This window comes from Thunnus albacares, chromosome 11 (assembly GCF_914725855.1).
Source record: "Thunnus albacares chromosome 11, fThuAlb1.1, whole genome shotgun sequence".
NCBI lineage: Eukaryota > Metazoa > Chordata > Actinopteri > Scombriformes > Scombridae > Thunnus > Thunnus albacares.
Genome location: NC_058116.1, coordinates 24,938,677 through 24,954,050, shown reverse-complemented (window position 1 = coordinate 24,954,050; position 15,374 = coordinate 24,938,677). Strand labels below are relative to the sequence as shown.

At 39.6% G+C, this 15,374-nt stretch overlaps 1 protein-coding gene across 1 annotated transcript in view; it reads right to left on the bottom strand.

The window, feature by feature from the left end:
* dnah7 (dynein, axonemal, heavy chain 7) overlaps positions 1-15,374 on the bottom strand; it is an 84,646-nt gene that overhangs the window by 46,420 nt on the left and 22,852 nt on the right. The window contains exons 21-32 of the mRNA XM_044366564.1: positions 14,539-14,737; positions 14,142-14,282; positions 12,876-13,088; positions 12,649-12,758; positions 11,300-11,468; positions 9,798-9,900; positions 8,935-9,062; positions 8,437-8,649; positions 7,368-7,466; positions 6,719-6,967; positions 5,329-5,478; positions 1,163-1,345 (exon numbers count right to left, since the gene is read on the bottom strand). Of these exons, the coding sequence (XP_044222499.1) occupies positions 1,163-1,345; positions 5,329-5,478; positions 6,719-6,967; positions 7,368-7,466; positions 8,437-8,649; positions 8,935-9,062; positions 9,798-9,900; positions 11,300-11,468; positions 12,649-12,758; positions 12,876-13,088; positions 14,142-14,282; positions 14,539-14,737 (1,957 nt within the window). The remainder of the gene's footprint in view (positions 1-1,162; positions 1,346-5,328; positions 5,479-6,718; positions 6,968-7,367; positions 7,467-8,436; positions 8,650-8,934; positions 9,063-9,797; positions 9,901-11,299; positions 11,469-12,648; positions 12,759-12,875; positions 13,089-14,141; positions 14,283-14,538; positions 14,738-15,374) is intronic.

Here is a 15,374-nt window from a genome sequence, read left to right as displayed (position 1 = left end):
GGCTTACATTTTTTCAAGTCTGTCTTAAAACAATACTCATGCGCCCATATGTACATTAAAACATTTTTTGGACATTGAAATTGTTCTTCTTGTCCATAAAGGTCATAAATAGATCCCTTGATAGCTTTAACCCTAGTTCAATGGAAGCTGACATTTACAATGAGTTTATCCCAGTAGATGCATCATATTCTGTCTACTGGTAGGTACTGCAAATATGTATATGCTGCATATGTTGCAGCCTCTTCCTAAAGAGTAGCTTTTTAATGAACTCAAGTCCCACCCAAGGAATAGCTTCACAAAGGCACAAAGTTAGAGGAAAAAAAGAAAGATGAGCAAAGACAGGTGAAGACATATGAGCAATAGCTAAGAGGCTTGAAGATACAGTAGGAGAGAAAAATAAAAGGGAAGAAAATAACTTTCACAGACAAAGAGAAAGATCAAAAACGCACAAATAGGGACCATGCACAAGTGGGGGGTGTTGGCTGTGATCAGGAAGAAGATTTATGCCTCAACTTTCAGCGCTGATGAAAGAAACTGATGCCAGGCTACATATATTCAAAAACAGCAGTCTGTTTAATAAAAAGTAAAGCCAGGGAGTTGCAAAGGTATTCCTTCAAAGAGATCTATATATTGCAAGCAAGAGCCTTTGTTACTGCCTCACAACAAAGAATATTAAGGAGAACAATTTTTAAAAACTTTTCTTCATGACCTACACAAGGATTGCAGCGTTAATTTAGAGGGACTGAAGATCACCCCTGTGATCTCTTTGTTTGCTAATTTTGATGTTTGACTGCATTTATAAGAGTATACGCTGGAAATGTCCCTGAGTATTATTGAAAGGCCTGGAAAAATACCTGCACAGTGTGGGGTGGAACTACTGTGTGTTATAAACACAGGCATGAACGGCATTATGAGTGAGAGCCTACGTGTAATTGGAAGGATGATAAGATGATGTACCATAATGCAAGAGCACACATTTCTTTTTCTTAGAACTAGAGTAAGAGACTTAATATAGTCAGAGCTAGTGCAGCACCATGTTACAGTGAAAGAAAACTAGCATGTGTACCAAAATTTTATGTTTTTAAATAAGCACAGTGAGTGCTCCATCCCAAACTGAAAATAGGGGTTAGGTGGAACTAAAGGTGCTGAAGGTGCTTCTCACCGTGGCTGGTGATGCCACCTCCAGGTCCATGGGCTCAAAGATGAGGCTCATTTGCGGTGACATCTGAATGATCTCACCGCTCATCAGACACAGCTTCTTGTTGTCGTCGAGCACTGTGTTCATATTCTCGATCCACACTGCATCCACCGGGCCGTCAAAGATAAGCCATTTTCTGTCGGGGCTCTGAGAGACACAAGAAATAGGATTGCTGAAAAAGGAACATTTCATCATAATATGTAGCACAATTATATGTGTTATCATCTTTATTTATTCCAGCAAACAAAATGATAAATAAAAGACCATATCAAATAAATGAAGAAACGTAGAGCTAAGTACAATTATCGTAAACTTGATGTAGAAGTAGTTGGACAGTTTGACAGATAGAAGGACACATGAACGGATGGATACTGTTCTGATAAGACAGACAGAGAGATAGATTGAAAGACAGATTTACATGCTGAGGAGACGAGCTAAACCTTGCAGGTCGGCTCCTGCAGTGCTAAAATATTCAGAGTATAATGGAGCTTTAAAGTTTAGAAGAGCTTAAAAGTGCAGAAGAAGATCTTACAGTATAATCATACGCACATACTATATTCATTTATTTCCTGCTGAAAGGAATCCTTGGGCATCCTTTCAAGGTCACAAAAGAACCTTAGTACATTATAGTCTACAATAAGTGAAGAATGTTTGCTAAATGAATGAAATTAACACCTACACTGTCATAATGGAGGTTTACAACAAGCGTCAATTCTCCAGTTAAATGGGTTGGCTAGAGCTGTGCTTTAAATTGATTTGTTGTAATATAAACAAATGGAGATGCCTGGGCTGGGGCCATCTGGTGCTTGAGAGGGAAGTGAGTACGCTGTAATGTAATGATCTGACAGAGAGCATCAGCATTGAAAAAAAAAAAAAAAAAAAGCATTTTGTACGCAGAGTTTAATACACTACCACCGCTGCTGACTCCAGATTAGCACACAAAAAATGTGTTTACTAAAATATGGTGCAGGGAAGAAAAAAAAAAAAAAAGAGTGAAACAAAGAACTTTTTTTCATTTCCAGAGATGGAAATTACTTTTCTGAAACTGCATTAAGACAAGCCTTGTTCTCGTTTTCTATTTTCATTGCATCAGTGTGTACTGCCTCGACTGTCATAACTACTTCTCACGCTCCTTATTCATAGACAAAAAAACAATTTGTAAAATGACAACTTTATATACAGGGACAATTTTTAAAATAATAAGTTAATTTAGAAACGATTTGAGAAAAGGGCGAACAAATGATTTTCCATTATGACATGCCTCCCCTGCCATCTGTAAAGTACCATGTGTCTACTGTGTGAGTGTATGTATGAAAGAGAGTCATTAAAGATCTAAATTTAACAAGACAGCAAAATGTTTCTTTTTTTTTACCCTATCATCACAGCCTTTCTTTCAATCAGCTCGCAACTAATTGTTATGTCATGCCTATTGCACAATGATCCATCCTGAACTCATAAACTGAGACTGAGTGAACGATAATGCTTCTCACTCTCATCTTCTTGCTGCACTGCTCCCTATAGCATTAAACATCTCAGGACAGTATCAGTCAGACATTTGTAAACATCTTCCCATTCACTTGAATGAGAAAGTGTGTCTAAAACCTTTGACTGGTACTGTATGTTGCACATCTGATCACACTAATGTGCCAGAAGTGTGACATGCATAAGATATTATAACCCATAGCACAAAGTACTTTTGTCATTTAAGCTAAAATACGGTAGACTCAATGTCTATTTTGACAGACATCCCCAGCTATATACAGTAGCTGCACAGCACAATGTGTGTGAGAAAGATATATATTGTAGAGTAATAAAAATACTGCTTGCCTCAACTAGTGACAGAGATGCCTCAAATGCCTGTTTCCATAGAGACAGCATCAGTTTTCAAGTCTGTGATCTGTGCTGATGTCATGTGTCACTTAATATATCATTACTATGACATTCTTTGACTAACCATGGTGATTTCCATGTAAGTTGCCAAGATCTGAACAGGCCACAGAACTTGAGCATTGATAAGGTGAAGATAACAGGGATCTGCAGTGTTGATAATATTAAATTTAACACAGTTAAACACCTTTTTGATACTACAGAGAATGTAATTTAATACATTTTCTTCAGTCATACTGATCAAAGAATGATAGAAAACCAGTATGGACAATAAGGCCAATAATTATTTATTAAGTACATTAAGTTATTGATATTTATATCACATTTTGACAGTACGTCCCAGCTGTATATAACAATAATTCCTAATATTATAATTTATATCCACATATCTGGGTCACCTGGACTCAGATATGTGGCAGAAAATTAAAGGATGGATTACTAATTACAAAATAATTAATTAATTTACGTTCACGTAAGTTTTTGCTGAAAATGACCCATTTTGAGTTGATGAGCGTTCTAGCTACTGTAGCTAACAGCAGCTGACTGAAACTCCACAAAAAGGATTGAACAGCTTCCTGCAGCACAATCCACTGTCACACCAGTCTCACTTGTAGTTTACAGATGTAGTCTCCTGACAGCTCACAACCACATACACAAAAATGTTTGAACTGTTACTGTCTATGGCAAACCAAATGAAATTTGCTGTAGACAGTACATTTGAGGGAACTGACTCCATTGACTTTTCAAGACCTGCAGAAATGCTGACATGAACAACTACTACTATTGTACTACTCATCCAGCCACATAACAAGTAAACTGAGCATTCAGAGCTAAACTGTCATAAACAGTAACACACAGAAAGATAAGGACAACGGATAACTTCACCAGATCTTCAAAACCCTTGAAGTGAACCATCACCTGTTACCTTTTAGGATTTAATCAAATCCCCCAAACTCCTCTAGAATAGTTAAATAAAAGGTCAAACTTGTTTACTTTCCAAAAGAAGTGTAAAACAACCTAACAGCTACAGCTTATTATGTTCATGTTCATGTTGGAGTAGCCATTCATTTTACACCCAAATCCTGTCCATGTTTCATTTCCATTAGGCTATATAAAGATCATCTGGGGTTCAAAACACACAGACTGGACAACATTCAGACCCATAATATAGATGAATTGAAAATGATGTGTATGCCTTTTTTTACTTTACAAATGTAAATGCAGCCATTAAGCAGTAATGATGCTCTCACTCCCGAGGAGAAAAAATTGAGTTTCACACTGGAGCTGCAGACTCTTTGAGATTCACTGATGTGGGGTGCCCAGTTTGACATGTAGTTAAAATGCTAGAAGCTCACATAAAAAAGGAAGCAGACCAACTGTGATCTAGCTGATCCTGAGCAGCAGCTTACAATGCAAGAGAAACATACTTGGGTACACTGCATGCCCCTCAGGGAAACATCTTTTTAAAAAATGTTCTTGTCTCTTCTACAGCTAAAACTTCTTTCATGAATAACTTTTGTCTCTTTGGAGTCTTTTGACATATGCGAAAAAGCACTCAAACTTTCTAAACCAACAGTTTAGTGTGTTGTTGTGAAAAGTTTTTGAAATGTTTTTGTGAAAAGTGAATTAAAATCATATAAAACTGGGGTTTTATCTGCTATCAGTTGTTTGTAGTTGACCTGCGATGTCACTCCCTGAGGGGGCCAATAGTGAAACACCTTCCACCATCCAATTGGAGGGAGGAGGTAAATGGTGTTGATTTCCCATCTGAGGAAGACACTCAGAGAAACATCAAAATGTTTTCTGACAAATCAGGTGGATTGTTTAAATGTGTTTTATACCAACGCTATGCAGTTTAACTGGAACTATGTTCTAAAACAGTCTGCAAGCTGCATTAAACAATGAGGATATGCTTTTTGCCAACAAAAGGACAAAAAAAGAATAATGTGTATGTGTGTGTCTAGATCTAGATATCTATGTATGTCACTTTTACCTCAAAATGGATGGACATTGTGCTATTATACTGGAATACAATAGTAGAACATACTCCCGCACTGCACAGCTCCCATGTGTGTACATGTTCATTTGTATGAGGGTCTGAAGGAGCATCATGTCGCTGAATCGACATCCTGTAATACCGTGAGTCTGTTTGCTTGTATGATCGATTGTGTCTGAACCTAAACCTGTTTTAACCACCGTACTCTACAGGAATTCAGCGGCATACTCATGGGAAGCCATCTTACCTGGGAGGCAGCGAAGGATCTGTAGCTGACAGCGAGGATGCCATCGGACCACTCGTGAGAGACAGGGTCAAACTGGCCATACAGCTGGCCCATGGTGATGGATTTGGGGTTTATAACTGTGATCTGTACCTGGTTCTCATCCATCAGACCCTGGGGTGACACAAATATAACCACAGAAGATTTTTTTTTCCAAGAAATATCATAAACTGAAGAAAAAAACAGTGCACAGACAAAAAAAAATTAGATGTTTACATATACAGCTAAAATAATGCATATACTATACTATATGTTCACAAACTGTACATATAAATACACATAAGAATTCTTTACTTCACATGTTAGAGGGTTGTCATGAGAAGACAGCAAAACAAAGAAAACTGTCTCAATAAGCATGGTGAACCACTCATTTGAGCAACTTGTCTCAGCCAAGACTCATAAATTGCTTAGAAGATTACTGTCAGTATGACAGAACTTCTGCTAACTGAGGAAGAGAAACAAAAAACTGCAACAAACGACTTTTCAGACAAGGTGTCAGTCTGAGTTAAAAACAACGAGAGAGCGAGCTGCTCAAAAAAAAAAAAAAAACACAACAGAAAGGAAGAGAAAGAGGAGGGGGGGGGTTGGACGTGATCAGTGGATGTGCAGCGACATGGATGACGATGATAAATGTGGCGTTCCCAGGCGTTCCATCAGCAGGCCTTCATCTGTCTCTTTGGTGGGATGCATCTCAGCCCTCTCAGCCATGTAAATACAACAAGCCAGTTCTGCTCGTCACCGTGAGATCGATAACTACTAAACAAAGACTACAGCTCTGACAAATTGGATGGATGTGTTTACTCGGGACAAACATGTAGCTGAGATAAGCCTTGGATATTGAGTGTAACACATATTTTCACTTGACATGAAGGTTTATGATTTTTTACAGATTGAGCATTTTATGTCCCAAGGACTCAGGAAACTCCTTCAAAATTCATAATAAAATCCAATTAAAAAATGCATGGTCAACCATCTGAAAATAAGCCTTCTTTTTTTATTTCTGACAGATTGACCTGGTCAATACCTGACACAAATATAATAGATAGGTTGGACTCCAAGGACAACTACATGAACGCAACCAAGAAAATAAAGTGGTTTAACGTAGCTATTGATCAAGACTTTGTGCCTCGTAAGCAATCAAGAAATATAGTAGGCTGGCCTCACCTGCCGTTTTCTGTCTTTGTTCCTTCTCCACCTCTATTGCCACTATCTTAAACATCTGTATCCTACTTTTCCAACCATTACAGGGAGCATTTGTGGCTATTATTTCTTGATACCAATTGTCAAAGGATTTCAAGCACAGCCTCCACCTTCCGCTACAACTTACTGTGCAGATTTAAACTGTGAACCGTACCTTTTCACAAATGTCGTGAAGGGCTGCCGCCAGCACACGATAGGCATTGGTCTTGCCTCCAAAGGGTTCACCCACCAGCATAAAACCGTGCCTCACTATCATCATCTCATAGACCTGCAGGATTTTCTCAGCGAAGAAATCTGTGACTTGCAGGTTCATGCGCTGGCAGTTTTCCTCGATGGCCTCTAGCAGAACACGGTAATCTCGTTTTGGGAGTTTAACCCCAGGGAAGAGGTCAGAGGTAATACCCTTGGATGAGAAAATAAAGTTGTTGGAGAACAGTCAGAGAGGCATATTGTGGCTGAATGAGGGAACACAATGCACAGGCTTAAACGCAGTTTTAAACACAACACAACAGTGTAAACAAACGAACAAAATCACTCAGATGCATACACACACTGACTGTGAGATCTGTTGAGGGGCGAGGACAGTTATACAAATGATGGGCACACACACACACACAAAAAAGTGTAAACACTCATTAACTCTCACACACATAAATTCCAGTGAACTGTTCTGACTCAAACAGACTTAAATTATCCTTGTGCATTGTGGTTCCAAATGAACTGACTGGAATAAACATGGGCTGACATCAGTTGATGTGCATCGCTCCATTAATCAAGACAGGAGGAGCTCCACTCTGTCGCACCTCAAATAGCTTCAGATCATGAGCCAGGAACTTGGGCAGATTGACATCAATAATGGATCTCAGCAACAGGGTGTCTTCATTCTCCTCTGGAAATGTGAGCTGCAATGCAACAAATCCACGCCCATAGAGAAGAGGAGAAGAGAAAAATATGAGGGAGGGAAAAAAAAGGCAGATGATGAGAGAAATACACAAAATTGGAACATGTAATGAGAGGCAGGTGAATCATGCGGGTTCATGAAGAGAAATTTCACTAGAAAATCTCTCTGTGTCGCATGTGGCTGACAATCACAACCAGTCAATTTAAGAAGAGACAGCGGATAGTAGCTGTAACTAGAGGTCTAAACACACACCTCTCTTTTCCTTGAGTACATTTTAAAAAGGTAGAAAGGTTAATGTGTCAGCTGAGCTTATACAGAACCTGATGAAAAAATTATATCTATGCATTAGGTCACCAACATGGGGACATATCTACTGTTTGTATAAATAGAGGTGCTTGTTGATAACTTTTTTCTTCTGACAGCTCTTTTCTTGCTCTCACACACATCACTGCACTCTACAAAACAGGTTGTCATGTTGTGTTTGGGAAATAAGACGGATTGGGGCCGATACTCAGATTCTTAAATGTGTGTGAAAAACTACTCCTGTGGAGTGGATAGCAATTTTACAATCCAAATAGTATAAACAGAACTACCAATATATATAACTCAAACATACTTGCAACAAATGTGCTTCTTCTGCATTAAAAATGTAATCAAATCTGTTTTGAAGATGAGGCAAGCAATTTCACCCAACTATGTGCATTTTCGCCTTTTAATTTACTTTCAGCAACAGACACCAAACAAGAGCTGAGAAAAGTTGCACCCCAACTGAGCACTTTTCTTGCTATTTGTCCTTTAGCTGGATGATCAAGTACTGTTCTATTCTTACTAAAATGCTCAAAACTGTCACAATAACAGTAAGAGGCATTACAAAATGAAAACAAACCACAAAAGACATGCTCATAATGGCATTATAAATGGAAAAATGACAAAGAATCCCATTATATCAAAGTTAATCTGTTTTGAGATACCTTGAGGTTTCCAGCAGCAGTCAGCACAGACTTAACTGCCCTCATCCCATAGTCATAGTGATGCTGTGAGGACAGCTGCTCCGAACACAGTCGATAAGTGGCCACAATTTTCACCGACAGGGGCCGTGCAGTTACAAAGCCGCATGAGTAAAGCACAATCTCCGCGATCATCGCATAGTCCGGTACCATCATAGCCACGGTCCTGAACAGAGCCTGGTGTGAAGAGATAGTTTTGTTGAATGGAAACATTTTTTATTTCACAACCTTCTGAATTAAAGTTGTTCTGAAGTCATGAATATTTCTGATGCTGTTAAAGTTTTATTTTAGCTGTTTTTACGTCAGTCATGTTTGGAGACAGGCACGAAACAGGCCTGTATTTTGAACTAAGATTAGTCAAGAAACAAGAACGTGCTGATTTTCCAACTGTAATTCAAACTAAATTATGTATGTAAATATGCCTCAAACACAGCGCTATAATCTTTAAGAAGAACATGATACCTTGAGGTTGTCCGGTAGCTCAGAGCGACCAGCATAGCCAGGATTCATGGTAATGAACACAGCACAGGAGGGGTTCAGTTTTAGCTCTGTCCCTTCAAACATCAGCATCTCACTGTGGGCAGCAATTCCTGGACACACAGATGCATTTATACAGCATGTATTTGCTGTATCCCTTTGTGCATTTTAACTTTGATGAAGACTCAGTAGTGTGAAAACATTAGTCTGTCTGCACTATTAAAGGCTGAAAAACAATCAGTGTGCTCTGTTCTTTATTCCCTCTGCAGTTTAACAACACTTAACACATATAAATGTAATCAAACTTAAAGGGTGCTGCCTCTGTTGCCATTTCTGTATTATGAACACACTCTGGGAAGCAGATCTGTAGACGCCATGTCCGCCCTACCTGTACATGCAAAACTCACGTACCCATCATAGACAGATATCATGGGCCTGTGCACACCCAGCTATGAAAACAAATACAAATGCAGACATTGTACAACATAAAACACCCTCAATCCATTGATTGGTCTTAAAACAGCATTGAAAAATCAGCAGTTTAGGTACAGAAACCTAACATTTCAAACTTTAGTTTCGGGTTAAGAAAAATCTGCATATCCCTTTGACATCTTATGATGCAAGTCATTCGACGCCCAAAGCACACATAGGACACGCTGCTGTGCTTGCTTGCAGTTCTGCTAGCCAGCCTACACAAATTGCCTGAGCTCAATGTTGCACTTCTTTATGGTCTAAAAATCTGTCTTTTTACTAGTGAGAATATGCCAGATTTTTTTTCTAGTAGACTGCCAATTTATGCAAAGATCAAAAGAAACGAATGCCAAAATGTCAAAAAAAAAAGTACAAACCTCTCTGTATGGTGAGAATCTGTTGAGCCACCACAGAAAGCACCTCCAAGTCAATACGGTTAAACTCATCAAAGCAGGCCCAGGCTCCACAAGACAAAAGGCCCTGGCCACACACACACACACACACACATCACTACATTAATGCAAATTTAAAAAGTATTTATGAGCTACTTCTGCCTGTGTGTGTGAGGTCTATTTTGGTATGGCAAGTGGGAGGACATTTCAGTAGGGCGTAAGCAGTTTCACTATAAACAAAAATATGATTTTTTTTGCAATCATTTAATCTGGCCCTTGTGGGCTTGTGTGCTTCCCATGTTTGAGGCACACAGAGAACTATAATCACATGACATTGATCAACTGCAGCAGAACTGAGAGGCAGTGAACAAAGCCCCCCTGACTGGGGCATCGGTGCAATGCTATTTTTGAAAGGGCAAATCTTAATATTCTACAGATCTTGAAATCAGAAAAATTGCGGCAGGAGCAACGTACGTGTAGAATTGACTGCATATATTTTTATTCATATAATAGTAGGCAAGCAACTGTACTCCATTATATTTGTAAGGACAGGTTGAAGTGGTGTGTAGAGACTGACATTTAAATGTGTGTGTGCCATTCTGGGACATGAATAAATAAGAATGTGAGGGAAATCAAACTCCTGTGTCACCTTCTATTATCAGACTCTTTGAAGTGCTGATAGTTGTGCCAGTAGGATATTCCCAGGTGGAAGTGCTTCTGGCATACTTCCATCAAAAGGAAGAGGGCAACAACATGGGAATATCTACTTCTGTTTCACTATCAGAAGTAAAACATTTTTTGTATGCTTTTAGTTTCACTGGTGTGTAGGAAAGGGGCTTTTTAGTGCCTTTTTAGTGTGTACCTGTTTCACTGGTGTGTGTGTGTGTGTGTGTGTGTGTGTGTGTGTGTGTGTGTTTGTGTGTTGACCATCTACCACAGACTCCCTGAGGCTGAACAAAAGTAATCCCTCTCAATCATCCCTCTCACTGGCAGTGGGTGGCGGTGTATGTATCTACAGAGACCCTTCCCTCTGCCTGTATTTTCTTATTATTTAGCTGTTTTCAGGAAGTTTCTGAGCTTCACGCTTTGGGCAGTGGGTGTGTAGCCTCCAGCCAATAACAGCATAGAGGCTGTGAGTGTGGGACTCTATAAAAACGTAGGGACATAGATGAGAGTAATCTACAAAAATGGCGTTGTTGTACTGCTTGTTCAACAGTTATGGCAGCGAGCAGTCATAGTCGACTTGAGTAAAGTATAACCTAAAGTTCGTTCTTCCTGTCTGTTGTGGACTCTGTGCTCTGCAGCAGACTGTTGTCTGCTCTGTGTGTGTGTGGCTCAGCCCCGCCCTCATGCATACAGGCAGAGAGCAGAGGAGAGAGACATTGAACCAGGAATGAGGGGCCGACTTTGAATGTTGTGTTTTCAAAGAGCAACCGACAAATCCTGTACAGTATGCCTTTAACTCATGGTAAGAAAACTGCACTCACTTTGAAGAACTTTCCCAGAGCGATGTAGTCCAGTCCATCGGAGCAGTTAAAGACCACACACTGCTTGGCCACAGCTTTGGCCAAGTCTTTAGTTGTCTCGGTTTTTCCTGTGCCAGCTGGGCCCTCTGGGGCGCCTCCCAAATGGAGGTGGAGGGCACCAAACAAAGTGCTGAGAGAGGAGGAGAACAGACAGGAAAAAGCTCATGTAACACCTTATGGCATGTCAGTAATTAATATACTATGTCTTTATCAGCAGAAACATGTAAAAAATAGGTTCGCTGTAACTCATGCTTGCTGACAGAGCAGACTGAGACCTTCACTGCAGGGAAGCTTTTTGAAGCTGTGAGGTTATTGTAACATTATTGAGTGCTAAGCTTTCAGACACACTTGAACCTCCTTTTTCTTTCTCTGTAAATATATTCTATATACTGTAATGTGGGAAGTTTTAATAGATGTAATGCACTGCCATGCAGGGACCTTACACATGACTTATTGACTAAATTAACAAGCCAGTCCAGCCAGTGAGGTAGATTGTTGTTAAGATTTCCAGAATAAAATCTAAAATCTGGCCCCGTGATGTGGCATAACTACACTGTATATGTATACATGTCATTGTCCTGAAAGGTATGGATAATAAATGGATATAAATGGTTGCCTATGTTATTGTGATTTTGTCATTTGAACTAGATTTCTTTATGATTTTCAACATTTCTCACAAAATACAAACAAAATATTCATTACTACAACATAGATTTTTTATCTATGCTGTGTGAAATAAACAAATATATACATAACGTCTTTATCAGTTAAACTTAAGCCTTTCACAGTGGTTTGTTTGATATGTTTTGATTGATTTATGATTTTTATTTATATATTTTTTTCTTATTTATAATTTAAAAGAATATAACATTAATCTCATCACAGCAAGAGCAGATGGAGTGGCCGTCTCCTTAGTGAGACAGCAAAAAGTCCAGCAATGGTCTTTAAAAACTTGGCAAACTGCCCAAGCAGCTAGCTGGGGAGCAGTGTGAAAAACACATGCTCTAACAAACAGGTCTGATGAACATCAGTTATTTCCAGGTACACTGCAAGGAAGAACTCCCAGTAGCACAGCAACAACGTATTGTAGCTTTAAAATGACATAAATTAGAAGATGGACAAGAACAGATGAGAATTTATCATTTAAAGCAGTGAAAGAATGCAGGAAGTGTTCTTGTGGACAGAGTGATGAGGTAGATGACTGATTAACATATACTGTAGGTGTAGGGACACCTGTACCTATCTCCAACATGGGATTTGTTGAGTCATTAGACAGACAGAACATTTAAACAGTTGTGTAGTTGCTTTACCGGTAGCAGCGGTCAGTGAGCGGGGTAATGACCAGACGTGGAGTGTTGCCCAGATACTCATAACCATATGGCAAACCAGCATTGATCATCTTGGTCTGGAGGTGGTTCTCCTACACGGGGTGTGATGCAGAATGCAGAAGTAAATCACTGAGTACTCATTATGAGTGAAAATGAATCCCCACTCTCCCCAAACACTTGTATCAACCCTCCCTACCCCTTTCACATACCACCCAGTAGTAGCGCAGTTGGCTAAGCCACTCAAAGTCGTTCTCGTCATTTATTCCCTTTTGTACCAGTGTAGCCAGCACATCCCTGGCATGGACGTCCAGCACAACCAGAGCTCCAAGGGTCACCCGGTTCTGCTTGGACAGCTTCCCACGTACAAGCGCAACAATGTCGTCAATCTGTCTATTGTTCTGCTCCAGATAGGCGTCTAGGGCCTGAAGGAGACAGGCATGATTAAATAGAAGGAAGAGCATGTTGGAGTTTGTCAAGACAGAGGCAGAATGCTATATCAAGACCCCATCTATAAAGTGAAGGTCACAAGCTTGATCCCTGCAACAACTACTAAGTCCATCACTGTCAAGATGTCCACGAGAAGGAGACACCACACCTCTCTGTCTTTTATAAGTGCTATTGCTGGATGGGCATGATCTTCACCCTATAATATGAAATGCACAAATCCCTGTGTCTTGAAGGATATTAGATATTAAAAGAAAAACATATCCTGTGATACATGGGGATTTTCTAGATTTTAAAATAGCATTATACCGCAACGTGTTACGGCAGCAGACCTCTCCTGACTACATCAACTAAATACGACAAGTCAGCTAATGAGCTGTAGGTGCTCTTCATTTGATGTGACAGATCTATTTGTTTGTAATCCTCATTCAAACCAGCTGTTCACATATCACCTCAGCCGCTGTGTTTAAGTTCAGGTGGGTTCAGTTCAGTAACGCATCTATTGTGGTGGAAAGGTAATCTATTTGTCATGCAATCTATCCAAGAGTAATCAGACTTTGTTGACCTCATCTCAAGAACCATTTAAATCTTGTTTGGACTGTTCCTCATATTTTTGTCATGGATACAACTTTGATAAATACATCATGCAACTTCAGAGCATACTGTAGATGATGGGTTTCAGATATTTGTAAGAGGCAAGAAAATGCTCGCCTGCTTTTGCATTGACAGGATTAAGTATGAAAATCTGTATTTTTTCCCAAAGTACAAAGGATCATGTCTTATCATCTTATCTTTGAAGGTTGTAAACACGCAGAGGGTATGCTTAAGTCTGATCTATAGAGACACATTTTCTGGTTGCTTATTGGACTCTGAAAATACTATTTCCTTGAGGAAGAAAGTGTATTTGTAGCCTCGATATTTTCCCAAGACCCATACACTATGAAAAAAGACTCTTACCCCAACCCTAGGTATGCAGACTATAAATCAGAATACATAATACAAGTTAAGAAATAAAGTCAACACTGGATAACCTTTTGTCCTGAACTGATGGCTTCATGGATATCCTTCGTCCAGTAGACCTGTGAGACGCACAGCACAGTCTGGCCTGGCCAAGCACGCACCCAATCAATCCTCAACTCATTGGGATATGCCTTGATAGCCTCCCCAATTACCTAAAATGGACAGCAAGAGGGACAGCAGCTTTATTTACCAGGTTCCTGTATCCCCGAACATGTTAACAAGGCTACTGGGAGAAGACCTGAATATGCAGGCTCAACTTTGGTGGCAAACACTGAATCACACAATAGATCAAATTCCCATCACTGGTTCTATTTCAAAAAAAGTGTTAATCTCTCATTCAAACAATACAAGAAAAAATATGCATTTACGTGCTTTAAAAAAATAGTGTAATAATGATCCACAAAACACCTTATGCAGGGAAGCAATCATGCCATTCTCTAGTTCCAGAAGCCACTTCTCCACCTGGCCCCTGGCTTTGGAGGTGGAAATTATGTCTAGCAGCTGCACCATTTCGCCCTCACTGCTCTTTATGTGGGTGATGTCCAGCACATCAGTGAACACCACACTAGCAATTCCTTCAAAGCACTTCTTCAGATGAGGCTGCACCCTGGAGGAAAGAAGGACAAGAGAATGGAATCACTTTGGTAATGTCAACAGCACAGTATATCTCATCTAATGTCCGAGGTATATCTTGCATTGGCCCTCCACACAGTAAGTGCCATCTTGTGTACATTTTATGGGCTTTCCAATATGAACAAAGACACTCACCATCGCAGCATAGATCTATTTCCATTTACACCAATGTAGCTATTTACACTTGGCTGCATAAATGCCAAGGAACGTGATTGTGTATTGGGTTGAGAGCTTTGACAAAATGCCTCTGAGTGCACAAAAGAACTGTATATCAATGAATTTAGTGTAGACAATGACAGAGGACTACAGCTGTTGATGTTGAGCTGCTTCTGTGCTGCTTTCCCTGCTCAGCCAGCCAGACAAAGGGTAAATTGTCAGTATGTGTTTGGATCAATATCACCCAGACACATTTCTGTGCTGTTATGTACTGTATGTGCAGAATGAGAAATGTTCTTATTTTGGTGACTGCTTATGGTTGGAAATGGATGCTGATTTTTGACTTCACAAAAAAATTAAGATTAAAAGATGGAATTTCTATGGATTTGTAATGTTCAAGGACAAGATATTGTAAAACATGTTAGAGCTTAGTTGGGAAAGTGTGATACAGTCCA